We start from the raw sequence: 27,467 nt of genomic DNA, 5'->3' as shown, positions 1-27,467 counted from the left end.
CCCGAAACTCATTTGCATAGAATTTTGCTTGGCTAAACCGAAACACAATTTTCCCCAAGCCAAATCTTTGAATGATTTCCCTTTTAAAAGCATTCTTTTCTCTTCCTTATATTCATTCCTCGATTTTATGTATTTTTGATGTGCCGCATAAAACTATTTATGAAATGCCATTGAATAACTTTTTTTATGCCATATCCGCTACATATGCGAATCTTTTTTTTTTTTGGGCTGCACTTTGGTCAGACCATCTCTTGTGTTTTATGGCCAGGACTTTGTTTTTATGGCACTTCCGCTGCCCCACGATTTTCGTCTAAATGCACAAGTTGAATCAGAAGCCTCGTAAACGTTAAAGTTGCCAAAAAAAAAGAGAGCGTTAATGGTGTGGGATGGAATGATGTGGAATGCTTTCAGCGTCATTTCAAATAAATCAATAGGAAGCTGATAAATCAGAGTTCCGCTCATTGATTAGCTAACGACGCGCCTATAATTTCTTGGTATGTGGAAAAGAATGTGTTAGACGAAAAATAAAATAAGCTTAAGCTCGGCTTTTTGGAGGATGAACAAAAGAAATAGAATCAACGATTGGGATAAAAATTAATTTACATGAGTTTACACTAGGCTAAGCCCTCAATCAAAAAACTTTTGTATTTTAAGTAAATCATTAAAATTAAGTGGTGTTCAAAAATGCAAGCTATTAATAACTTCAAGAGACTTTTCAGGTTCTAAATTAATTTTTATTCCAAATAAATCAAGTTAATTTTATCAGCTTACCAAGCGCTGTTCGGCTTTATATTCTCCTTACACTTTTGTCGGCTTTCGAAGATTCTTAAATTTTTAATGTGGCACGTTTCTTAAGTTTCGCTTTGTTGTCCCGCGAGTCGCGTCGTTCCACACATTCACATATACATATTTTATATGTCTCGTTGCTATTATTTTTTTTATTTACGACATTTAATTTTATATTTATGTACTTTGATTTTCATTACACGATGCGGATTTGCAGCCCGCTTAACCTGCTCGAAAAACAAGAGGAAACGTGAAATGTGCGGATGAACAAGGAATATATTTTAAGGGCCCGCGTTGCTCATATAATTCGGTTTTATTTGATTTGATTTCATTTTTTGCCGCGTGTTTTTATTTCCGTTTGGTTTTAGCGGGATTTGAACCTCCGCGGGGCAGGGGATTCATCCAATGTGAAGGCGTGACGACCGAATTATTGCCAGGATAAATGAATCTCGGCTCGTCATATAAAGTGATTCGGTTTTCCTTGCTCGAATGCGGGAATTCTTCGAAAGCCCTTCAATTAAATTGCCTGAAAAATTGATGCGCTAAGCATAACTTGAAGGAACTCTCGCAATTCCTTTATTTCACTTTTACTCCTCCTTAACAGCTTTTTGCTCGGGGCCTCAACAATGCATAATAAATTTAAGGAGTTGAAGCTATTTATACTCTGTAATTAATGTAATAAGAAGTGTTTAAAATTGATAAAAAACAAGAAAGGAAGCTAGCTTCGGCAAGCCGAAGCTTATATACCCTTGCAGTCATCAAATATGTCGAACAAAACTCATAAAGGCTAGACAACATCGAACCTAAGACGATTTTTCTATTCATTTTCCATATTTTTGACTATAGATCATATGGGAGCTAGTTGTCCGATTTTGATCAAATTTAATTCGTAATTCAAGAGTCGTAAGAAAACTCTTTATTCCAAAAATCATACTTGTCTGATGAAAAACAACGATGTTATAATTTTATTTCCATTATTTCTATATAGATTTTTCGATCTTTCCTATGGCAGCTATAAGATATAGATGGCCGATTTTTATGAAACTTTTTTCTCAATATAAACGTTGTTAAAAAACTTTATATTCAAAAAATCATGCTCGTGGGATAAAAAACAACGATGTTATCAATTTATTTCCATTAATTCTATATATAATTTTCGATCTCTCCTATGGCAGCTATATGATAGAGTTATCCGATTTTGATCAAATTTAATCCGAAATTCAATAACAGTTAGAAAACGCCATCTTGAAGAATTCAAGTCGATCTGATCAAAAACAACGGAGTAAGAATTTTTTATTTCATTCTCTCGTATGGGAGCTATCCGATATAGTCGGCCGATCCGGCCCGTTCCGACTTATATACTGCGTGCAATAACTACACACATTTTGGGAAAGTTTCAGCGAGATAGCTTTAAAACTGAGAGACTAGTTTAGGCAGAAACGGACAGACGGACAGACGGACAGACGGACAGACGGACAGACGGACAGACGGACAGACGTACAGACGTATTTCGATTCAGAAGGTGATGCTGATCAAGAATATATATACTTTATGGGGTCTGAGGTGTCTCCTTCACTGCGTTGCAAACTTCTGGCCAAAATTATAATACCCTTTGCTCTGCAAGGGTATAATAAATAAGTAGGGAAAATACCAAAGTTAAAGAGTAAAAGATGTTGAAAACCTTCTTAAAACTTGTAATATTTAAAACTAAAGAAACCAATGTAAGAGAATACAGAAACCTACTAAATAGCTGTTGAGTTATTTTCATTAAAAATTTATTTTGCGCTACTGTCTTCGCTTCTGTCTAGCGCTGTTCGCTTGAATTAATTACGCAATTTAACTGGTTTTCCCTACAAATCGCATTATAAAGTGGTTTTTGATGTTGCCCCTTGGAGGATTTTACTGTGGCAGGTGCAGCCGGAAAAAGTTATGCCGCCGTTCGAGCTGGTTCACCGGGCGTATACTTAATACCACAGCAAAGCGTTTATGGAACACATTAATTAAAAATGTGTAAGGTGCGTAGGGGAATTATTAACATAATTTATTATTACCAAGTTTTTTGGGAAATTAATTGTTAGTTCTCAAAGTAATATGAGTTAAATATATTGTTTATTCGAAGTAGTTTTTTATTGTTTTATTTATCGGAGTTTATTTTTTGTTTTATATAGTTTTGTATAAATTCAATCTATTAATTTTCTAATTAAGTTTTCTTTATCGTTAACATCTAAATCCTTTGAACTTATGTATTTATTTGTTTATTTTTACGATTATTATTATTTATACATCTCTGTTTTTATTCGATTTTAGTAGCCTACATTTTCAACCGTTTAAGGGGAATTCAAGTGTAGTTTTGAACTGATCACCATTTTAAAAATTTAGATGAGATGCGCGAGGACAACCGACTGCCGCCAAAGGCGAATAGTAAATGACAGGTCTGCCACTTGTCCTGGCGATAGTCGGGGCATAGTTGTTGCGACTAGTTGCCACTCGCTGCTGAGTTATTAAAAAGCCAACAACTGACAACGACAACAGCAACAACGGAACGCACTTTGAATATTTCCCGAGGACACGAAGGATGTGTTTTTTTTCGTTGTTCAAAGCACGCAGCTCGGAGTTCGGAGACCAACGAAACCGCACGCAACGTGCAACAGCCGCCAACTGATGGGCTTCATCTGCCACTGGCAGGCGTTCACCTACACAGATATCCCCCACAACACATACACACAAACGCCCACACACATACAGCTACAGCCGCACACTCACACAGATACTCGGCATTTGTTGATAACAGTTTTCGAAATTCGAATTTCGCGTCGTCAGCTGCTGCGGCTTCTGTTTTTGCTGCTCTTGCCGCCTTCCTCGCTGCTCCTGTGGCGCCTTTTTTGTATACAAACAGTGGCAGAGCATCCTGCGGGGCGCACCGCCCACAGCAGCCAACCGCCCGCCACCCGCAACAGCCCCAGTGGCCACCAAGTTCAGCATGTTGCATGTTCGGTATGTGCCAACGCATGCGCCGCCAAGTAGGCAACAGTTTTTACACAGTAGGTTGCGATATTAGGAAGTGTTGGCTATAATATTCATTGAAGCTGTATTTTTATATTAAATAGCTTTAAGTTTTTATAAATTGTAGTTTCTGAAAATGTTTTTATTATAATATGGGGTAAATATATTATGGCTTTCAAGACGTTAAAAATGCAAATATGTATGTAACTTTAAACTTCGATTTTTTTTATAATTTATTTCAGATGTGTGGGTCGCAAAAACAAGTGGTATGAGTATAATATTTAATAGTTTAAATTATAATCATAAATGTACTTACAGATATATAAATATTGTTTTATTATACCATATGAAAATCTTCAAATACCCTTTTAATAAGTATGTATTAGTTGGATGCCTTAGTAATTACTAATTTCCAGCTGTCTTGGCTGTTGTGCGGCACAAACGCAATCAACGCAACCTCGACGCTGTGTGGAAGCTTCTTGCGTTGTTATCTTTATTGTCCTGCAACATTTCGACAGCGGTTGTTTTGGGTGAGGGCGGGTTAGTGGTGGGTGTCATGACATAAATTAGTCGCATTTGACTTGGACGTCCCTTAACCTTAAGTCGGTTAAGTTGGATTCCCACCCATCGCCTGATTCCAGAGCTGACTGACTGAAGTTCACGTGCCTGGCCATGGACACTAATGAATTATGGCCAAGTTTTTAATTAAGCTCTTAATGGCGTGGTCAAGGCACTTGGCCCCGATTATTCCAGTTTATTTTCGTATTCCCGTTTCATTCTTAGTTTTTGTGGGGTTTTTGTGAATAATAGTTAAGATAAGTCTGAATTATGATATGATTATATTTTCGCCACTATTGAAGTTGACCAAGAATACTATGAATATATTATCTATCATAGGATAATTTTGGTTATGCCTGGATTTTCCTTTAAAGGCCACATTCAAGGCATCTAATTTAATTCCAGAATTCACCCCACAGCTTCAGTTATTTGGCAGAGGGCCAAAACATAATCAGCATTTGTCCTTGACCTAGCAATTACCAAAAATATTTTTGTTATTTTACTGCCCACAGATAAGCCAGTGAGTGTGACTATTGTAAACTGTAACTGTAAATGAGAAACCTTGTGACAATTGTCGTAGCAGGAAATTGCAAAACTAACTGAAAACGGAGGTGGAGGATAAAACGGAGAAGATGAAACAAGTGAGCTAAATGCAAGCCAAAATGATTTACAGTTAGCTAACTCCAACAAGGATGCGTCATAAACATAAAAGCTGGTATCTGTGTTGTTGCTGGCTTTTCATTGTGTCTGTTATCAATGGATGTTTATCAAGGACACAAAGAGCAAATCGCTTCAAAGACATTCAAAGCAGACGAGCGGTAAACAAGAGTGTGGGGAGATGATAAAAAGGGGATGGGGAGGTAATAATAATATTAATGTCCTTTGACCTTGTGGACCGCAGAGAAAGTCAATTGATGCTGCAGCGCCACCTGGTGATAGGAACAAATTTGACATTAATATTATCTTCTTGGTCAATTTAAAACATTTTTGCATTTGGGCACCACTCCAATGGTAATAAAAAAGAAAGCTAAAACGATATTGGAATATTTGTGGTCACTCAATTGACCCAGTTATCCTTTCCCTCTTCCTATTCCCCGTTCTTTCTATTGGTAAATGATTGCCTGTTCTTCACACTTTTCAATTAATGAACATAAAAACGAAAACTGGAAGAACGGAAAGGGAAAGGCGCCAGAGAACTTGCGTGTCCATCTTCCAGTTTTAATTGAGGTTAAGTGAGCGGACATTAATTTGTTTATAGAGCAAGGTTACGACTACTGTTCAAATTTGTGTGAAATATGTCTTTTTATGCGAAAACTGAATGAAACTGAAGGTGAACTCTGACGGTGGTCAATTAAAGGTCCATAAAGTCAACTCGAATGGGATCAAGGTCGGATTCAGTTTTATTTCAAAATATCTTTCCAAAATATAGATATATAAACTAAATTGTAACATATTCCAATACAATTAAAGTCCTAACTTGTGACTTACAGTTTCAATGCAGTTTAAGTGTAGTCGAATTTCAAATCGTATATGATTCAAATTTAACCATTTAAAAACATGAAAGACACTAAGTTGTCTAATAATTTAATTAAATTATACAGAATTTCAATTTAAAATTCCCGCCCAAGTAATTTTTTGATTTAAGTTCCTACTGGCAATGACTCTTACGTATTTGGCTTACGTTATTTACAATTGGCGCACATTTTTGAAAATATTTCTTCGAGCTGTTTGATTTTAACAATATTTGAAATATGATTAGGTATTTTTGGCCGCCCCATGCACAGCCACGCTGTCCACCTGCCCTCTCTCTCCTTGCACTCTCTCCTTGCGCTCTCTCCGCTTTCCTCTCTGCGACTATTAAATCGTTCGGGCTTAGTCCCTTGACGTTCGTGGGGTTCACTCGGATTATCGGTTAAACCGTTTGAGCCAACTTTCTCCAATGTTAACCGTTTGAGCAAATGTATACGTTTGAACTAACGTTTTTTAATGTTAAGTACATATCTGTTAGCTAGCTTGAAGAAGTCTGGACGTCAAAACGTTTGGGTTCAGGTTTAGTCTGTTACCGCTCAAATGGCTCTTTCACTTATTGCCATATCCCAGGCCATTTCAAGCCCCATGCACCGCATAAGGGTTAGACAACGCACTGTATTGCTGTTCCTTTCGCACTTTTTCGTAAACACCTTTTCTCTCGCACTCATTATAGTGATAAGGGACTGACAGATCCGACGATACAACCTTATACTTACTCTACCAAGAACCCAACTCTCCCGGGTGCCCGTGTATTTTCTTTTTGTTAATTTTTCGTTTTGTTTCGTGTAGCCAACAACAGCGACTGCTGTGGCTCTAAGGTGATTTTATTTCCGAGATCGGGGGACCGCGTTCTACTATATAATTTACAACTGTGCGCGTGCCAAATTGCGAATTACCCCACACCCACACCCAAAGTGCGAATACAAACAAAAAAAGTCGTTATCAGCGGTTTTATTTGTTGCATTTTTTCAATTGGCGCCAAGCGGACGCCTTGGAAACATACAACTCAGACTTTTCGCACTGCCTGCTGGAAAAGTGATAAACGCAAAACATAAACAAAAAGCGGTGATAAGCGTTATGGCTCTTATCAATGCGCCGGCCGCATGAAAATACAAAACTAAAAAACGACTACAACAAACATTCAAATTCCTGGTGCTCTCTCCACCTCTCTCTTGCTCACATTACAGTGCAGCAAAAACAAAATTATCAAGTTTTGAACTTGTTGAGCGGGTTGAAAACAACAATAAATAAAAATGTGAAAAAAAAACAAAAAGAAAAAGAAAAAGGGGGCCCAAGAAGAAACTATACCAACAATGGTGAACAATTTTTAATGCTCTCTCTCTCAGCAGCACTGCCACTGACCTTTATTTGACTTCTAGCTGCCGCTCTGGCAATGAAAAAATATCTCTGCCTGCCACACACAAACACACGCACACTTTAAGGTCTCTCAGCTGCTAGCTGTTGTTATTGTTCTTGGAGTTGTGTTGCAGCAGCGCGTGTGTGTGGGTGGGAGCGAGATAGCAAGAGCGCCTTAATTTTCACCTCTTTCTATTCAATTGAATAAAAATTATCAAGTGTAAGAAGTCGACAATTGTTTAATTGACAGAATTCGTGCCAAAAGGTTTTCCTCACTTTTACTTTTTCTCGCATTCCTTCGTGAATTGTTTTCAAACAAAGTTCTGAGTGAAAAGTGCTAAAGAGAGAAGTGTATTCAAGTGATAGTTAAAAAGATCCCTCTCTTCCTTATCTGGATATCACGCCATCTACCGGCTGCAACTGGATAAAGTCCTGAAAACGTGATAAGATACAAAGATATTTTAAGCAATAGCCAATATCTGTCACCAAATTTGTTCAGATCGTAGGATAGATAACAGTGCTACATAATTTGACCTTTGAAAGTGTTGTGGAGTGGAAGTACAAAGGTGGACTCAATCTGTTGGGTGTTTAGCTTAAATAATTACAGCTCTTTTTTTAAAACTACATTACGAGTCCAGAAAACTTCAGTTTATTATATCAATACAGATTAGATAACTGGTGGGTGTGTTCTGCCTGAGTTAAGAAATCCATTGAAAGTCAATTGAACCAAAAGTCATTGTGGTGGCCAATATTTTTTATAGGCGCATGAAGTTTGTTGCTTTTCAAGGTCATTCTGGGCAATATCCAATTAACAACTCAACACCCAAGAGAACTTATGGCAACATACGACTTAAATTGACGAACATAAAATTTTATTAGTAAATTAAAGACACAACATTTAAAACTGAAATTATTGAGAATTTTAAATTCAAAAAAAATGAAGGACTGTAATTTAAATTAATTTGTAATGTGTATTTAATAGTTATTCTTCTGATTACTTCTTCAGAGCAAGTTAACCCTCTATATTCAAACCCTACTATTTTGATAAATCTGTACCAAATCGCACTGAATGAGTATCTCGCTCTTACACAGCATTTCCTCTCATTTTGTGACGCTGTCAATGAAAACATTTGCCAAATTTTCCTGTATACACATAGAGGGGGAAAATTGGCAAACTCATCTTTGTCCGATGATGGCGAACATTTCCGACATCCGAAAATAGACCTTTGGTTTATGGACAGCCCAATGTGCGTCCATCCACATGTGTTGAATTGGCACGTACATACATATGTACATAAAAGTGACCGAGTGTCAGGGACATGGATGATGTCGCATAGCCCGGCTTATCAGCCCATAAACTGCACCCATGCAATTGCATTCGCTTGATAGCGATACGAATGCACCTCGCAGCGTGGTGATGCAACAAATGCCGGCGTGTAATGACAATGACCACTAAAGCAACAACAACATCAAGAGCGGTCGATGCACAGGGAGAAATTAAGGCGTTCTAAAACAGTTTATACTTAATCAGTTTACAAAATTTTACATTTATGAAAGAATTTTAAAGTTTATAGCTAAAGCTTAGTTGTTTTTTATAAACCCTCTTCCGTAAATATTTGTTTATAAACATGAGTCAATTTAGCAGATAACAAATATGTATTTACCATTATAAATTTGAAGTTTAGTTGTTTATTTTTCTGCGTGTTCAAGTGTAAGGCGATAAGGATCCATAGCTTGTAATATGGGTCAAGCCGGTAGCTAAATTTAGTTGACACTATCAGTCCGCGACGAGAGCCTCAACGGAGAGGTTCAGCATTAGATCAGCGGTGCCTAGATTAAATTAGTGTACCAGCATAAATCAAGATGATGCGCAGGCAGCAGTCCTATCGTTTCGAGGACAACGAGTCCACCTCCTACGCCCTAAGGGTGGGAATTATAAAGGGATCCCCCAGAAGAAAGTAACACCGATACTAATTTATATTAATCTTCCTTCCTTCAGATGAATCGTCGCTTTTCGAGAGTGGAGTCCGGGGCGGACCTGAAGGATTACTTCGATCGGGGTGACATTGCCTCGCGGGAGAACCGATGGAACTTCGAGGTGGCATGGGAGGTGGCCAACAAGGTGGGCGGCATTTACACGGTGATCCGGTCGAAGGCCTACGTCTCCACCGAGGAGATGGGCGAGCAGCTGTGCATGATGGGTCCCTACAAGGAGCAATGTGCCCGCACCGAGATGGAGGAGATGGAGTTCCCCAGGGGAAACCCTCTGCTGGATGCTGTGAACTCACTGCGATCGCGGGGCTATAAGATCCACACTGGTCGCTGGCTGGTGGATGGAAATCCTCAGCTGATCCTTTTCGATATCGGTTCCGCCGCCTGGAAGCTGGATCAGTTCAAGTCGGAGATGTGGGAGAAGTGCCATATTGGAATACCTCATTTGGATATCGAGACCAACGATGCCATTATCCTCGGTTTCATGATAGCCGAGTTCCTCGAGGAGTTCCGCAATTTCGCGGTTACCTACTCGCAAAACCACGAGCTGAATGCCCCGAGGATCGTGGCTCATTTCCACGAGTGGCAGGCTGGCGTGGGTCTCATTGTGCTGCGGACTCGTCTGGTGGAGATCGCCACTGTTTTCACCACCCATGCCACATTGCTGGGTCGCTACTTGTGCGCCGGCAATACCGATTTCTACAACAATCTGGATAAGTTCGCCGTGGACGAGGAGGCCGGCAAGCGGCAGATCTACCATCGCTATTGCCTCGAGCGAGGCGCCACCCACTTGGCTCACGTGTTCACCACCGTCTCGGAGATTACGGGCTACGAGGCGGAGCATCTGCTCAAGCGCAAGCCGGACATCATCACGCCGAACGGTCTAAATGTCAAGAAGTTCTCGGCCATCCACGAGTTCCAGAACTTGCACGCTGTTGCCAAGGAGAAGATCAACGAATTCGTGCGGGGACATTTCTACGGGTAAGTAAACCCCGAGAAATCTGGGTGAACATATCACATTTTATGTTACCAAAATGTTGCAATGCATCTTTAAGGCTTTTCTACTTGTTTACCAACTTACAAGCTAACGAAACATGTAGTATTTCCAATACTTAATGCTATGCGGAAATGCTTTCAATCTTGAATGTTGAAATCTACACCCTTGAATTAAGGTTAATCGATCTAAACATGACATTCAGTAATCTACGTGCATGATTATATGATTTCAAATATATAATAAATCAATGCTAGCATGGGACATTTTCAATATTAATGGAATCAGATTGTTTAGTGCGATTACATATTATAAATGTTTGCCAAGATTGAATGCTATAAAACTTGTTTATTGGTTTTAAAATAGAAACCTATTACAGAAAAAGGGATTAAAATGATTCTGAATTATTTGTGTAGGGAAAATAGATTATGGAATTCTGTTAACAACTATTAAAAACTTGTTTCGTATCTTCCTCATAGACACATTGACTTTGATCTGGACAAGACCCTGTACTTCTTCATCGCCGGTCGCTATGAGTTCGGCAATAAGGGAGCTGACATCTTCATCGAGGCTCTGGCTCGTTTGAACGCGATGCTGAAGCACGAGAAGCCGGACACCACGGTGGTGGCCTTCCTCATCTTCCCCACCAAGACGAACAACTTCAATGTGGACTCGCTGCGAGGACATGCGGTCATCAAGCAGCTGCGCGATACGATCAACAACGTGCAACAGGAGGTGGGCAAGCGGATGTTCGACACGTGCCTCAGGGGCAACATACCCAGTGCCGATGACCTGCTGCAGAAGGAGGATCTGGTGAAGATCAAGCGCTGTATGTTCGCCATGCAGCGCGATTCGATGCCACCGGTCACCACGCACAATGTGGCCGACGACTGGAACGATCCGGTGCTGTCCTCCATTCGTCGCTGTCATCTGTTCAACTCGCGACACGATCGCGTTAAGATGGTCTTCCATCCGGAGTTCCTGACGTCCACGAACCCACTGTTCGGCATCGACTACGAGGAGTTCGTGCGCGGCTGCCACTTGGGTGTCTTCCCCTCGTACTACGAACCCTGGGGCTACACACCCGCCGAGTGCACGGTGATGGGCATTCCCAGCGTGACCACCAATCTGTCCGGCTTCGGTTGCTTCATGGAGGAGCACATCAGCGACCCCAAGTCCTACGGCATCTACATCGTGGATCGCCGCTACATCGGTCTGGAGAACAGTGTCCAGCAGTTGTCCAGCTTCATGATGGAGTTCTCCAAGCTCAACCGCCGACAGCGCATCATCCAGCGTAATCGCACGGAGCGATTGAGCGATCTGCTCGACTGGCGCACCCTCGGCATTGTTAGTACTCATTTATTTCTGTTTAAATGTAATTTACTTAAGGTTTATTTACTTGCAGTACTATAGACAGGCCAGGGTTAAGGCCTTGCAGGCTGTTTACCCAGACTATGTGGACGAGCTGACTCTCTACGGTTCGCGCAACAACTTGATCTTCTCGCGACCACAAAGCGAACCGCCAAGTCCTACCTCATCGCGTAAGTGGGAGGATGAAGATTGTGATCGCTAGACATAACTAGATATTCCAAAATATTGTACTCCAAACATTCCACTTTTTATGCATTTTGAATCTCTGTTTACGAGCTTTTTATTGTTGATATTTTCGGTTCAGTTTAAAATAAAACAGCTGTTGGACATTCTTAATTTTAGTTCTACATACTTCTGGCTAATAAATTCCAGCAGCTGCGTTTGCTTATTTTTAATGTCTGTAAAAAACAAATTAGGTCTAAAAGTAAGCAGTGAAATATTTTTATTTCGTAATCTTGCTTCGCAATTTTGATAGATGAACTGATAAGGATCTGAATCAAAATCATTGAATACTTTTAGACAACTTAAAAATACTATAATGTGCAGGTGTACCACATCTATAATTAAAACGTGTAAATGGATAGAATTGTTTGAAAAATATTTTGGAAATATTTATATCAAAATGATGCCATTACTAATTATTATATAAATCCACAGGTCACACCACACCAGCTCCATCGGTGCATGGATCTGATGACGAGGACTCTGTGGACGAAGAAACCGAACTCAAGGAACTGGGCATCAAATAAAGCCCTATGCCAAAATGACGGCCTTTAAAATTGTAGCGGACAAACCAACTAAAATCAACACACGCGCAATATTACCATAAGTTCTATTAGTCTTGTTCCACCATTGTTCATCGAAAGAAGGGAGCGAGGGGCAGTGGAGACGATCCCCGAGCCTCGCTCGAAAGCCTAGAAACTATCTACCTGCTATTCAAATGCCACAAGAAATGTTTTCACATCTAATCAAATTATTAACATTATGTATGTCTAGATCGCAAGCGAAAGCATTCGAGCAGGACGAATCCAGATTTTATTAAACGTTGTTTAGTCTTTAAGGAGAACGAGGTCTCCCCGCCCCGTCACCCTGCTCCATAGCCTGCCTATCAAATAAATCGTTATTTAAAGTACACTTGGGCTGGATGTTAATTGCATTTGAAGGCTGATAAGCTATCGGGATTATATAAAACGGACATTTCTGGCTTTTAGTGAGCAATTTGTAATTGGGGCAAACGGGCAATGTTTTTTTTACTATTTTTATTGTTATGAAGCAATACTATTTATTATATTTGTTCTATTGTATAGCAATCAGATAACTAAAACTGGAACTGCAAAAATAGCTTCTAAAGGTTTTCACTAACTCTTCTACTATATTCTTTGTTGGAAGTTTTTCCTCTCGTAGTAAAATAAGAAAGTACCCACATTAATGTTTTGAAAAGATCATTTATTTGGAAAAATATTATACACAAATAATTGTTAGCTGTCTTCTTAGGAATACTAGTAGATATGAGGACAAAAAACTTTCGCAGAAAATCTCAAGGTTTTATAGTTAAATCTGGCTTAGATCAGATATTTTCTCGGTTGCGTTTGCTGTAAGCAGATCGCACAAATTGTCTTGAATTTTGTCGTCTTCGCCTTCGCTGAACTTCAACGTTGTAATCATCATCGTAAGGATATTTATTGTTATCCTGTGGCAGTTCCTGATGAGCGGGAGGTCCCTGCTGTAAGTCACTTTTGTTGAGGCAGTTCTCGATGTTATCATCGTCGCACAAGATCCATTCACCGTCTCCTGATCCTGATACTATATCCCCTGCATTGCTGTTGCCATTATTCTTTTCACTATTAATTGCATTGTTATTTCCGGAATTTCCGTTGTTATAGTTTCCTGGAAAGTTGCCAAAGGGTGGATATGGCATATAGGGATTATAAATAAAGGGAGCATTGTACATGGGCATCATGGGAGCCCCGAACCCTTGAAAGCAACCTGCACACTGGGGAGGCAGTCCATTCTGCAGGATGGATCCATATGGCATATTCAGACACTGTTGGCAAGTGGATCGCTTAACCCTCGGAGGTTCCACCACGTTCAGATTCTGACCAGGAATTTGACCGCATGTGAAGTAGGGCCAACTGTTGCCGAAATACTGACAAGGCGCCTGCTGTTTGTTCCTTCTCGAGTGGGATTTCCTCCTCCTTGGAACGTATTCGATGGTTTCGTGGCAAATGTCGGAATCTTCGGCTTCGCATTGCACCACTCGTTTGGCCAACATCACGCGGGCCTGGCACCTTTCACCGCAAACCCGTTGGCGGCTCTTCTCCCGGCAATCTTTTCCAGCCTCCTGCTCGCATTCCCGATCCAATCGGACCACATAGCAACAGGATCCCTGGTCGCTGTAGCCCAATCCAAAGCGTCCTCCCACTTGAGACACATTCTGTTGCACCTGAACATTCACTTCGTTGCGATTCTGAATTTGGTGTTCGATAATGTTGTTGATCTCGTTGGTCAGGCGAATGATATTCGTAGTATTAATGGGCAGTTGTGGCGGTGCCACTATATTCGTATCGTTGATGCCCTGAACCATCAGGGGTTTGTCGTACAACTCCGGGCAAACGGGGCACTCATCCTCGCAGGTTGAAAGACCATCGCAAACATTTATGCAATTATCCCTGTTTGTCTGACACTCCTCGTAGTCCCTTAGAGTGGGTTGATCGTAATTTTGAAGGGGAGTTTGCACCACAATCGTGTTGTTTTTCAGCTGATCCGCAGTGGTGGTTCCGAAAGACAGGAGGTGGAGAAGTCCAACCACAGTCAACAAGAGCAGCTGCAAAATAAGTTCTTAATCAGCAAATGTTCAGAACACAAAAAACATAATCGAATTTCGTGGGAGTTCGCCTAGTCCTAAGTTTTATAGAAGACTAAAACTAATCGCCAAAATCGAATGACTTCATCGCTGATAATCAGCCAGTAAGTATAAACAAAATTCTTGAATTTGCATTTTTCGGAAATAGGAAATCTACTTTTTTACTCTTAACACTTCATTTTTCAATCTTTAAAGATAAGATAAGACTTAAAACTTTTTTCACGTTTAGGCATTTGCTTAATTGAGAACCTTCAACGAAAATCAAAGTCAATCAACACCCTTTAGTCATTGATTGCTATTAAATTCTTATTTAGCAAGTTTATTTTTCAAAGAGTATTTTTGTTTTTATCTAGGAAATCAATAACCTTTTTTTCTTCATACAATAACTACTTTAGGTTGCCAAGAATCAATAATATGTGATGTTATCTTTAATATTAATAGGCCCATCAAATTCGCTACCATCTGACAATCGGGCAAATTTCATAACGATCGCTTGATAAGAAAGGCGTGAAAAAATTTAATCGCCTTGAAATATTTTTGGCAGTGGTTTTCTCACTATCGCTCACATTTTTGGCATTTTGAACAGAAAATCCAATTAGCATTAAAACCGAGCCAAATTCTCGGACTTTGGTGATCCCGGTAGTTTATTACTCACCTTGGAATGCGGCATTATTGAGTGTTTGGCGGTTTCTTCGGCTCGCTTCGATTTTATGGTACGTCCGCTGGTGCGAAAAGTGGAGTCTCAACTGCAATGGTTGAGTGTTGGCTGAGGAGCCACCCACTTGCCCCTTTCCCACCTCCGAAGATAAGGCTAGATAACACTATCAAAGAATTGATTACCAGCGAAGCTTTCACTCAATTGCCATTCGAATCACTCGCGGAGTTCCACGATTCCTCATGCTGCACAAATATTGGCACATGCGAACGATTATGGTTGGTTTTATTTATTAGAGAACTGATAAGGTTTTCAGCACTCTACGATGCACTCTACATCTGAATTTTAATTAGTAGAAGCCCATTAAGAAACATTTAAGATCACTCACAGCACTTCCGCTTTCAAAGTTCAAACTCAAGAGTTTATTGGTATGGCGCTAGGAATGTTCGAATATGACGCATTATTTATTATCAACATGTTGGCCTGTGACGTCAAGTGATCGAACTATAAGAACTTTTGGATACACCTGCTGTCAAATAAGTAAACAATTTACAGAACTTTAAGTTAACTTATTAAAGAATGGAAGAAGTTTATATAAGTTTTATATAACAAAGCCCAAAAGTTTTATTGAATGTTATTCAATTTTTATTACAAAAATCATTCTGAATTTTATTCTGCTGGAAACCATCCATCATCTGCACGGCAACCGATTTGGCCAGGATATTGGGAGCAGTATTGGCCCTGGTCATAATAGGCACAATTGTGGTTGCTGCACTTGTAGGAGTAGCAATACGAGGAGCAAGTGGAAAAATCACCCATGGCACAACCGCTGCAGTCGTAGAAGTCTAAATCGAGAATGGAAAGCAAAGTTTCTTAAAAAATTTTCCTAGAGTTCCTTGTCTGAAATCTTACTTAATTAAAACTTGATTTCACAGAAGATAGCTAATTTAAACTATAACAAAAATCTATTTATTTCTATAAATCTATTATTTAATTTACAACCAGAGACATTTATGTTTAAGTTATTTCTATTTTATGTTATTATTTGTTATTTACTGTTAGTTACTGACTAAAACTTACTCTGAGCTGGCTGGCAGATGCCTCCGGTGGACTGGCAACCCTGCCCCACCCAGTTGGGCGGCATCACCACCATCTGGGCGTTGTCCTGCGTCCAAGTGGTGACAGTCGATGGTGCAAGCACCACCTTGTTGGCACTGCAAAAGGATCCGCATTGCTGCTGAGTCCGGCTAAAGCACTTGTAACCGATCTGATCCGCTTGGTTGGTGCAAATCCTGGGAGCCACCACATTGCAGCAGGGTCCTGCGGGTGGTCTTGGCACCACCACTTCCTCCTCTTCCTCCTCCTCCTCCTGGGAGCTTTGTCCTTGAAGGACAATGGAGGCATTGACCTTGACGTTGTTCACATTATTCGTAATCAGGTGGGGGAGATTGCCCGACGTCTGGTATGAATTGTTCTCGATGTGAATGTTGCCAATGTCCACAGGTTGGGGCTTCGAGCACCTGAGTCCCGTCCAAATATAGCCTGCAGGACACCGAGCCTGGACGCAGCGACCCTCGTTGTAGATTCCATGTCCTCCGCAGAAGAGCAGGCGACAGTTGCCTCTTACTAGGATTGTTCCTTTTGGGCAAATGGTAATGGGTGCCGGTGGTGGAATAGTTGGAGCAGTGGGATTGGGATAGGGATGGGGTGTACTATCTGGTTGTTGGGGATTTTGAGTGGGATAAGGAGTAGGGAAAGGACTTGGAGTTGGAGGATTTGTGGGAGGAGTATTTGGTGAAGGAGTCGGGCAAGGAGTGCTGGAATTGGGACAATTGTTGGGACAATTACAATTGTTATTGCAATTGTTCGGACAGGGAGAATTTGAAGACGGAGGACAACCAGTTGGCTGAGTTGGAGGTACCACAATGGGATTTGCAGGAGCATTCGGACAACCAGGAGTAACCGGATCCACTATTGGTGGTTTTGGAGCATTGGGACAAAGGGGATTAGTCGGATTCACAATGGGATTTGTAGGATCACTCGGATGAACAGGATTAAGTGGGTCCACGTTAGGATTTGTAGGATCACTGGGATAAATAGGATCTAATGGATCTACTATGGGTGGTTTAGGAGCGTTCGGACAAAGTGGGTTGACTGGGGGAACTGTGGGATTTGTAGGAGCAATGGGATTAATAGGAGCTATCGGCTCCGCAATCGGCGGTTTGGGAGCATTGGGACAAAGCGGATTTACCGGATTCACTATGGGATTTGAGGGGTCACTGGGATATACAGGATTGATTGGATCCACTATGGGATTTTTAGGTGCATTGGGACAACCAGGAGTGCCAGGAACCACCACTGGACTTCCATTACTAACAGAAAAGCAAGGGATTCCCGTTTGACCACCACATCCATTAAACACATTCACAATGACGGGACTGCAGGCTCCATTGCTATAAATTTGTCCTAAAATGAAAACATTAACTATTTTTAACCGAAAAACAGAAAGTTTTATTACGAACTTACCACCCTGGCAGGGATTTGGGATGGAATAGGAGATAACCTCCGCGGGAAAAATTCCGAGGCAGATTAGCAGCAGCGGCTTTAGCAGCCAGAAAAGCACTTTCCGATTAGACATGCCGTTTGGAACTGATCCCGGCTCACCGATCGCAGATCAGGAACAGCTAAGTCTAAAGCTATAGCGACGACCTTCGTCATTATCTGCGGCGTGCGGAAAAGGTTATCGCTCGCCAGCAATTATGCTTCCCATTCAGAATCATCCCAGTTAGCTCATCGCCGGATCAACGCTTCGATTAGTCTCTCTTTAATTGCGGACAGCCGCGGATCGCGAATCTCTGTCTCAGATCCCGGAGATTTCGATCCGGAAACCAAGCAATATGCCTACGAAACTGCTGAGATGTGCTCTTTTCATCTGCCTGGTTATCAATGCACTCAATGCTCAAGCTGATACCGTGGTAAATACAAACTCTTAATAGTTTATCAGAATTGAAAATATATTTTTTATCGGAAAATATGTTTCCATAGGGACTCACCTGTCCAGCTGGTTATGAGTATGTCAACGGCAAGTGTCACAGTCCGAATTCTTGTCCCGAAGGTAAGATCCACACATGATGTACTAAAATCGATTACATAGTGTCCAATATTATCAGTCAATGGCTCCACGGGTTGTCTAATAATAGCATGCAAAATAAACAAAACATAAAAGAGATTAGCAATATTACCTAATCATTTATATGTTTTGGTATGTTGATATTGCGTATACGACATGTATGTCATAAACTTGGTTCAACACTCGTGGAACTAAGTTTTCAATCAATTTATTTCAAACATATAAGTATATTATGTGTTATTTCTCATTATTTAGGCTACTACTTGAACACGGATGGAAAATGTTACCTGCAGACTAATTTGAAGTGTGAGCCTGGTAAAAACTTTTAAAGTCCAGAATTTGTGTGTAATTTTTTTTGATAAGTATTTTTTTAAATTTTATGTTAAGGATATTATCTTAGCACTGATGGCTTGTGCTATCGGACAAATCCAGAGCCCTGTCCCTTTGAAACAACGACCACAACAACGGAGCGAACTACTACAACAACTACAACAGAACCCACAACAACTACAACAGAACCCACTGCAACAACAACCACTACAACAACAGAACCCACCACAACTACAACAACTACTACAACAACAGAGCCCACCACAACAACAACTACTACTACAACAACGGAACCCACAACAACAACTACTACTACAACAACAGAACCAACAACTACTACAACAACCACAACAACAGAACCGACAACTACTACAACAACCACAACAACGGAACCCACCACAACAACAACAACTACTGAACCAGTTCCGGTTCCGCCTCCAATCGTTGAAGAACTGACTCGCTGTCCGCCGGGATCGATTTTCTTCGAATCGCAATGCCGGAAAATTGTCTGCTCGGAGGGTGAATATTACGCCGGACGTTGTATTTCATCGGCTTGTCCGCCGGGAACTGTTTGGTATGGAAGGCGCTGCCAGGAACCAGGATATATCACCACTATCCTTGAGATCGGCAATGTGATTCACAATGAGCACAAATACACGGTGACCAGTGAAAATATCAATCGTGTGGAGTACATTACTGAGGCACCTTATGATCCGGATAACGATAAGAGTTACGAAGCAAGTACTCCGGAAAATGTCGTTGATAATATTATAGCGACAACAGCAAGGACTACGACAACAACAAGACGTCCTTGGATATATCCCAGCATTAGGACAACCACGGAGCAATCGGTGGTGGAAGAACCATTTCCGGGGAAGAATCCCAAGCCGGGCTGCTGTTTCGTAAAGAGCCCTCGTATTTGCATCAACTACGCCCCCAATTGGGTGTGTTCATCCAAGGAGAAGAAGTTCTGCGATCCTAGGGTTTGTACAGCCCCTGTTATATATCTCAAGACCCCGCAGATTGTCTATGGAGAGAATCCGAAGCGGGTTATAATGCCACCCAATCCGCCACTTTTGGCATGCAGTACGCCGGAGTGCAAAGAAAGCGGTAAGTGTGATAGAAAAAATATAAAGAAAGTTTAAAACATATTAATTACTTTTACAGAGGTTTTGGATTGTTCTGGATGCAAGGATAAGCAAAGGGACAAATGTTCACCAGGTTGCTACAGCTACTATTGTCCCAATAACAGCTGTTCCTTTATGAATACTGAAGATTTTTGCGGATTGTATCCTGGAGAATTCGGGTGCAATCCGAAAGATGGATGTATCTGGGATTGGTGTACTAAGAAGTGTAATTAAATCAAATGTCTTTAACTTTAATAAACAATTTAGAAAGCTTTACAGAACTAGTTTGGTTCGTTTACAAATTCAAATTGAGTAACTGTCTAAAATATCGATAAATATCAGGTACAAGCTCCCCACCTCTAGCTCTCTCGCTCACTCTCTGATTGCGCTCTCTCACTAGCACAGGTATGATATACCGATGAATCGATAACAAATGGGGGCTGCTCCAGCTGTTGTCGCTTGTCTCACTTTGTTTTTGCATCGCGAGCGGGACGGTTGTCTAATCGGATTCGAATTGGAATCGGAATAGCGGTTTACCGGAGAGCGGGCGCCTTTTTGTGTGCTTTTGAAAAAAGTTTGTTTGAAAAAAGAGTAAAGCAATCGGCGCCGCCAAGTGTGCGCGAGTGTGAGTGTGTGTGCCTCTGTGTTTTTGTGTGTTTGCAAATACAAAAGAAGCAGCAGCCCCAAGCCACAACAAAGTGTCGGCTTTTGCGGCGGCAGCGCAGTAGCAGCGACGCAGCAGAGCAGCGACGTCCAGTGCATTTTGGTGCAAACTAATTGTTGTTGTGAGAGGTATGTTTATATACGTGTGTGCTATTTGTTAACTTTGTTGTGTTTTCAAAATTTTTTTAAAGTAATAAAAACATTGTTTTGGGGAAAAATTTATTTTTAAACAACATTCGTACACGAATAAGAAAATATATATAATTTATTACCAGGAAAAGTCAAAAAGACATACAAAAAATATATAACATCTTAAAAAAAGAAAACAAAACCAAAAAAGAAAGCATGTAGGATAAACAAAATGACAAAAGAAAAACAAAAGAAAAATCAAACAAAAAGGCAAAAGCAAAAATCATATTTAATAAACCGCATAGGGGTGTTGTATAAGCAATTGTTTACATAGTGCAAAAACTCATAAATTGTACAATTCCCCAGCAGAGAAGTGTTCTCGCCCTCTCTTTCTAGCTGTCACTTGTGTTAATTGAAAAAAAAAATCAACAAACTTCCTGTTTTTTTTGTGTCTCCTTCTCTTTTCCGCACTTTTCATAACTGTTGCCGCAGACAACAAGAGTATTATTGTGGCACTGCCGCCCCTTTCTCCCTAGACCTCTTTTCCACCCACAAACTCTCTCTCTGAAAAGGGAAGCGAACGTCTATATGTGTGTGTGTGTGTTGGCAAGAAAGTTTTGTATTTGCTTTTGTGATTTCAGCTTGCTGTTTGATATTTGCCAGAAGTGCGGGCGTTGAAGTTTTTAGTGCAACATTTCTCTGCTCCAGCGGGAGCTTTTATAATGTGTGTGTGCGCTATTATTAAAACCCCCAACATACACACACACACATTTTCATGTGCATGGGGCAAAAAACTATGGCCGTGTGTATGTGTGCGAGGCGTTGGCGTTCTGACCAAAAGAAGAGGAAGATAAATCAGCGGTAAAGGGTAAAAGGAAAAGCAGAGAAAGAGAGTGCGGGATGTGAAAGGTATAAGGAGAGTGGGAAAGGATACTAGTAAATAAATCAGATAAAGCATAATGCATAACCAACAGGGAAATCAAGTAAATCAGCAAAAGCCAGTAGAATAAATATATCAAATATAACCAAATGAAGTTGCAGAAGCCGTAGCCAAAAAATGTACATAAGATCTGTCCATAAAAATTATATCAAATCATCTGCCGCAAATATTTCAAAACGTATTTTTTACAAGATGTATATATCAGACAAATGTGAATAAGCTAATTTTTCTGTACACCCACACAAATTATTCGACCATCATAACTTTCCTAAATTATGTTTAACATCAAATAATTAAACAAGAAATCCAAGTAAATAAATAAAACATTCGGCTGAAATCACATCAAAAATATATAATTACGACCAAGCTATAAAAACAAAAAAACATTTATACCCTTCGAGTTGCCATAAAACTTGTGTTCTTTTCGTCGTTACTGGGTAGTATTATAATATGAGCCATAAAACAATAAAAGGTACTTTTACTGTAAGTTTAGTTAGAATAGTTAAAACTACAGAGCTTAGTTTTGCATTGATATTATCTAAATGGTCACCATTTATGACTTCACAAATTGTTATCATCAAAATGGATCCAGTTAAAGTGTGCTTTTACCAAGAATAAAGAATAAAACCTCAGATGCTGATGTTTAGTGCTTAGGGCTAATTAAGTTCGAACTACAGAAGTTCCACGGATTTGGGGGTAGGGCCAGTTCATAAATAAATCAAATAAATCGGGTAAAACATAAAAGATAAACATTATGAAAATCAACACACGGCGCCCAAAGAATTCCTGTTCAATGGGAATTTCGAGTGTTTACCTTTCGCCCACTCTCCACCCACCCACCACTTCTTCTTTCTCCGCATCTGTAAGACATAAACGCCGCCGCACATTTACCGTTCGTAACCCCCCTTTTTAAGGGGGTTTTGTAATAAAGCGTTTTACGATCTCCGGTGCCTGACGCACTTGTTGTTTTTATGACAGTTAAGCTATTTTGCGTATGACACGTTTGACAGATGCCAAGCGCCCAATGCGGCTGTCAACGCTGCTGTTAAACGCAAGCCATCTCGCTTTAGTCCTCCATTCCCGGACTTTCCCACACCCTTTCACCCACCCACCCAAAAATAGGGTGGGCTCAATTTTATATGGAGCACAATCAAGAATTTATTTAAGGGCGATAAACGTAATTAGGTACTTAGAAATTACAGGAGAAAGGGTTAAAGTGCTCGCTTAAATTACTTGATTTTATAGGTTTGTAATTCCGGATTAACAGTTTCAGATTAAATGAAGTGTTTAAATTAAAGTGAGGGTAGTTTGAGTTTTTGAATAAATATATGGATTTATGCAATTTATAAAATTCTTGCATCACATTGTACTTATTTTTTAGAATTTTCCGAGTTTCGCGCACGTTCAATAAATCAAGCCACCCTAATCCACACCCCTTTTAGTGCGAAAAAGTTTGGGTATGTTTGCTGCGAGGCATTTTAATTTCAGCAAACCATTAGATATGCGATGACTTGAAGGGGGCGGGGTGAGGGGGCGGACAGTGGGCTGTCTTTTCGCAGCTACTTTTACGCATGTTTTCACGCAGAGGCCCAAAAAGAAGTCGGCTTGGCATAAATTGCTCGACCGAATGTGGCGAACTACGACAGCGGCAACAAGAACAACAATAAACTGGGCCACGCCTACAAAAACCATAAGCTACAAACATCAAATATCAACAGCAGCAACAGCTAAAACAACAACAAACAACCGCCGCTTGGCTTGTCGCATGTAATTGCTTGCCGCAAAGTAAATGACAATAGCGCAAGGCAAAAGACACCGTCATGGGGAGCAGTGGGGCAAAAATGATACCACTTCTGATATCTAATAATTATGGATTGATTGCAATTGCCGGGGCAAAGTTGATACCAGACTTGGTATCCAATAATTTATAAATAATTGCCGTTGTCTTAAGTTTTTATGATTTACTTAAGCTAGGGGTAATTGGCGACTTTTCAAAGTTTTTTCTTGTTTTTACTATTGATTATTGTTGTATTTTGATTATTGTTTATTCTTTTCAAACTTAAACGACTTTTCTTTAATAAATTATTAACCATACGTCAGCTATTTATTCTGAGATTTGGATTGATTTGAGCCCACTGTGCCGGCAAACAAGCTGAGGTCGGTGTAACTAAAAACCGCAAAAGCTTGTCACTCCCCCTTACACTTCCCCCTTCGCCCCTGCCACGCCCCCTTTGGCTCGCACACTTCTATGCTGTCGAAGTTGTTGCTTCCGCTCTCGCGGTTTCGTCGCTCTCGCCGTTTGAATGTGTGCGTAAAAGTATCTTTCGCTGTTGTATCTTTTTTGCCGTTGGATCTTTTGCTTTTGGTGTTGTTGTTTCTGTTGTTGTTGTTGCCGTCGTACGTGGGCGGCAAAAGCATTAGAAAAATAAACCTCAAGTCCCGAGTTCGAATTCAAGCTTTAAAAAATATTTGCCGGATGACGTCGGCGTCCAATCTTTTGTTGTCGTCAATCAAATTTGAAATTTCTTTGACGTATTCCATGTTTGCATGCGCTTGGCTTTGAATTTTCCACTTGGAATCCGAATAAACAAATGCAAAAAACTTATACAACAAAAAAAAAAAAAGCGATAAGGCAGGCAAACATTTAAACACTAGCTGCCATTTGCGTATCGAATATCGTTTTTGTTTATTCTCGTCCCATTATTACTTGTTTTTTTTGCCTTTTTTTTTGGTCAAAGCTTTTGGCCATTTAATATTCATTTATTCAGCCATGTTTATTTATTTATTTGCGTGTCTCTCGGTCGCAGTGTTTGTGATTGTATTTCTGTTTGAGTGTGGCTAAAAGACCGAAAGACGTACAACAAAAACAAAAAAAAAACAGCAACGAAAAACGTGAAATCGCATGCTAGGAGCCATGGCCATGATTTTGAATTTCAGCAGGCAAGAGTCGCGGCAGAGAAATCCAAAATAAAATCCAAATAAAATATAATCGTAAAAAGCACTTGGCATCCATTCGATACCCTTGTGGGGGTCATCGATTACTTTGATTTGTTATTTCTGCAATTGGTTTCCTGATTGTTGAGGGCTTCCAAATAAAGTCGTTAGGGTTTCGCTTTGATAAGAAAGTCGTAACTTTAGTAACAGCCCATTTTGATGACCACTTTTTATAACTCTTTAGGAAAATAATTAGTTAAATGGTTCTTAATAGTTTGTACTTTTAAAATCAAAAGGTTTTGAACAGCTTTAAATAGCCATTGGGTGTTTTTTAAACAACAAGCAAATCAGACATCAAATACAGTTTTACATTAAAATATGACCAATACTTCCATAAATTTATATTATGTTTTCAAGCTCTATCGGCTTACTGGCTTCATGCCTTTTGAACGGAGAACAATATATAAGCTTAGGGGCAACTTGCACTACCAAAGTCATATTTCATCTACAAATTCATAAATCTTTCAGGGTTTGTGCTGTAGGAAGGAGAGGGAATTAATTGAGATCTTGCAGACAAGTAAAATGAAAATATATCTGTATACACACACTGGATTTAAAAGGAATGTGCTTTATCTCGCTTGACAAAGCCATTTAAATATTTTTTAAATTAACGATTGCCGGCATGTACTTTTATGGAAATTTTATTCGGGAAAACAACGATGCCAATGGGAAAAATAACAAAGATAGAACTGCTGCCATCTCCTCCTATCCATTTTCCCATTTCTTTTCCCGCTTTTTTCTCAGCAAGCGGGGCCAAAAGTTTTTCGTAGCTCATAAATTCTTTTGTTTGACTCGTTTTTTCTTTGATTTCTTTAACCGGGCACGTAGCGGCAAGAAAACCGGGTGAAGAAAAAGTGAAAATTCAGTGGGAAAATTGTCGCTGTCTGCGGCCCACTGCGATTACAGCAGCAAGAAAAGCAGCCTCAAAACTAATTAGTTGCGCTGCATTCAAACTGAGTTTTACTTTTTTGCCTCCGACTGCAACACAGATTGAGTAAGACTTTCATCTGATCCCCTTTCCCGCGGATTTTCCACCACTTTTCCCCGCCATGGTTGTGCAACTTTTAGGCGCAAGCGAGATGGTAAGAGACAAATTCAGTTAACTGTTACACACAGTCACTGACTGACTTAATTCCCTACATTTTTACGATTGCACGAGAGCTCCGGGAAGCCTGCACACTGGTAGAAAAGTAATCTGAAATTCATTTTCCCTTTTTCGAGATAATGATGCCCTGCTCATAATCAGCTTGATGTTACCGCCTGATTAAGTCCGCCAAACAGCGCAGATTGTTTTGCGATGTTACGCCAGACTATTTATAAACGATCGGATTACACCTGATCATCAGTCCATGGCAATTGTTTGCTTAGTCAGTCGAAAGGCGCCAAGAATCAAATAATATATTTCTATCTGGAAAGGGCATCAGTCGGGCATCACATTAAGATTAGGTACTGTCTGTTAAACTAGTTTACTTTAGTTACGCTAGGCCTATTATTATACGTATACCTAATTATTTGCACTTATTAAAATATTATATTCAAACAGTTGATAACAGCAGAGCGAGAAAGTATAGGTCTAGGTTTTAAATGGCATTTTAAATAACAGCTGAGATGCATTCCAAAGTTTACCTTTTTGACATTTGGCTATATAATACCTGTTTTAAACTGATAACAGTTTAAATTTTAAAATAACATCGATTGAATACCTGAATTTCTTTACTCGTATGTCTTTTTTTGTACAGTCCAAAATTTAATAATTTTGTTGTTTAATTATGACTTTATTTATTAAATTTCTCATAAAAAAGACACACTCTTTTGATTTTTCTAAGCATTTCAATTAGCAGTCCATGTGCTGAACTCATTAAACAATCATCAAAGATCTCGGTTCTCCGTCCGCCTCTTCATAAACCTATCATTTCGGGCAATCTATAAACCATCTGTTGATCCACTCACCCTAAATCTGTCGGCATTATCATTTCCCCAACGACCTTGGACCACTGTGCAGTCGATTGTCGTGGGCTTCCAACTTTGGGGCTGGGCTGGGGTTTCTGGGGCTACTGGTGGCACTGGTGGCACTGGTGGCACTGGTACTGCTGTAATCGCTGCTATAGCAATGGCATCTAGTCAGTCAGCCCGAATCAACGTCTTATTGGGATTACGCTGGTGCAATGTTTTTGCCGGAGGAGCGGCGGCGGAGTCTGTAATAAAAAGTATCTCGGTATCGCAGATGTCCCGCCCCGCGTCGCTTCTGCTTTTGGGCATTAATGAATGAATGGAAACCGTCTTAAGTAAAGCCGGCTTGGCCAACTGACAGTGGAGCGCAGCTGGGAAAATCCGGGGGCGGTCCAACTCGGGAAAAAAAGGGCGCAATGCTGGGAGTTTTTACTTATTCTCTTGCTGCGCTCCGCTGCGCGTCAAATTTGCGCTCGACCCTCCTCCATCTCCTCCTCAACGAGCATTTTTGGTTAAATTTCCATAAAAAAAGAATTATCCGAAAAGCGAGCGTGTAGAAGCACAAAAAAATTGACAATGTTGAGAGGTTTTTTTTCGGGTGAGAAAAAATACTCTATATACATATATATGCAAATCAAGTAATTTGTCTCTAAAGCATTTGTCTGGCTTCCGAAAGAGAGCAAAAGATGCAGAATGGGAAGACACCCAGATGAGAAGATGAGGCAGCCACAACTTCCGGTGTCAATTTTTTTTTTTTTTTTTTTTTTTTTTTTGGTGCGTCTTCTGCTCAAGTTTTGGTCTGGCTGTGTAGGGGGAAGATTTTATAAATAAATTACAAAACAAAAAAAAGACACAAATAGTTGGGGAGAAGTCGTGGAAAAAAAGTCGAGAAGCAAACAACGCCTTGTCTTCAATTTTTGTTTGGCTTGCAGGTGGAAGCTGTTATCGTTGTTGGCGTCTTGCGAAATAGTTTTCATTATTATTGTTGATAATCGCCGGGTTTATGGGTACTACGAAAGTCAGCAGAGGTTGAAGACCTCGACTAAAATAAAATAACCTTAGAGTTCATCATTGAAATTACATGTTAGGTAGATAT

The 27,467-nt window shown here is 40.2% G+C and overlaps 6 protein-coding genes across 10 annotated transcripts in view; 3 read left to right on the top strand and 3 right to left on the bottom strand.

Annotated features, from left to right (window-relative positions):
* The window catches only part of LOC108098835 (soluble guanylate cyclase 88E), a 37,504-nt gene extending 34,076 nt beyond the window's left edge, over positions 1-3,428 (bottom strand). Inside the window, exons 1-2 of one of the 3 annotated variants that reach the window (XM_017201991.1) lie at positions 2,838-3,428; positions 772-1,013 (exon numbers count right to left, since the gene is read on the bottom strand). The gene's annotated coding sequence lies outside the window, so the exon portion shown is untranslated. The remainder of the gene's footprint in view (positions 1-771; positions 1,014-2,837) is intronic. The other 2 variants (XM_017201992.1, XM_017201993.2) reach the window with 2 other exon arrangements.
* A 3,160-nt stretch (positions 3,429-6,588) lies between these two features.
* LOC108098910 (glycogen [starch] synthase) lies at positions 6,589-12,724 on the top strand. Of its 2 annotated transcripts, none has more exons than XM_017202109.2 (5): positions 6,589-6,695; positions 9,233-10,206; positions 10,699-11,566; positions 11,625-11,760; positions 12,248-12,724. In XM_017202109.2, exons 2-5 carry the CDS (start codon positions 9,233-9,235, stop codon positions 12,337-12,339), a joined length of 2,070 nt encoding a protein of 689 aa, XP_017057598.1. In that variant the 5' UTR covers positions 6,589-6,695; the 3' UTR covers positions 12,340-12,724. The 2 variants fall into 2 exon arrangements, with proteins under 2 accessions (XP_017057598.1, XP_017057597.1); XM_017202108.2 differs by lacking the exon at positions 6,589-6,695 and adding an exon at positions 9,014-9,159.
* A 291-nt stretch (positions 12,725-13,015) lies between these two features.
* Positions 13,016-15,185, bottom strand: LOC108098911. 2 transcript variants are annotated; one of them, XM_017202111.1, is made up of 3 exons: positions 15,109-15,185; positions 13,577-14,414; positions 13,016-13,477 (listed from the first exon to the last, which is right to left on the bottom strand). In XM_017202111.1, exons 1-3 carry the CDS (start codon positions 15,121-15,123, stop codon positions 13,158-13,160), a joined length of 1,173 nt encoding a protein of 390 aa, XP_017057600.1. In that variant the 5' UTR covers positions 15,124-15,185; the 3' UTR covers positions 13,016-13,157. The 2 variants fall into 2 exon arrangements, with proteins under 2 accessions (XP_017057600.1, XP_017057599.1); XM_017202110.1 differs by having other exon boundaries at positions 13,016-14,414.
* A 522-nt stretch (positions 15,186-15,707) lies between these two features.
* Positions 15,708-17,761, bottom strand: LOC108098975 (leucine-rich repeat extensin-like protein 5). Its single transcript, XM_017202191.1, has 3 exons — positions 17,635-17,761; positions 16,189-17,574; positions 15,708-15,953 (listed from the first exon to the last, which is right to left on the bottom strand). The coding sequence occupies exons 1-3, from the start codon at positions 17,744-17,746 to the stop codon at positions 15,778-15,780; spliced, it is 1,674 nt and encodes a 557-aa protein (XP_017057680.1). The 5' UTR covers positions 17,747-17,761; the 3' UTR covers positions 15,708-15,777.
* A 192-nt stretch (positions 17,762-17,953) lies between these two features.
* On the top strand, positions 17,954-19,961 carry LOC108098786 (mucin-5AC). The gene is made up of 6 exons (XM_017201921.1): positions 17,954-18,083; positions 18,154-18,223; positions 18,494-18,553; positions 18,626-18,892; positions 19,001-19,678; positions 19,736-19,961. The coding sequence occupies exons 1-6, from the start codon at positions 18,006-18,008 to the stop codon at positions 19,927-19,929; spliced, it is 1,347 nt and encodes a 448-aa protein (XP_017057410.1). The 5' UTR covers positions 17,954-18,005; the 3' UTR covers positions 19,930-19,961.
* A 221-nt stretch (positions 19,962-20,182) lies between these two features.
* LOC108098872 overlaps positions 20,183-27,467 on the top strand; it is a 33,014-nt gene continuing 25,729 nt past the window's right edge. The window contains 1 exon segment of the mRNA XM_017202060.2: positions 20,183-20,487. The gene's annotated coding sequence lies outside the window, so the exon portion shown is untranslated.

The sequence above is a fragment of the Drosophila ficusphila genome, unplaced genomic scaffold (genome assembly GCF_018152265.1).
Source record: "Drosophila ficusphila isolate 14025-0441.05 unplaced genomic scaffold, ASM1815226v1 contig_791, whole genome shotgun sequence".
Lineage (NCBI taxonomy): Eukaryota > Metazoa > Arthropoda > Insecta > Diptera > Drosophilidae > Drosophila > Drosophila ficusphila.
Note: the sequence above shows the minus strand (reverse complement) of the source record. Positions and strands in the feature narration are given on the sequence as shown.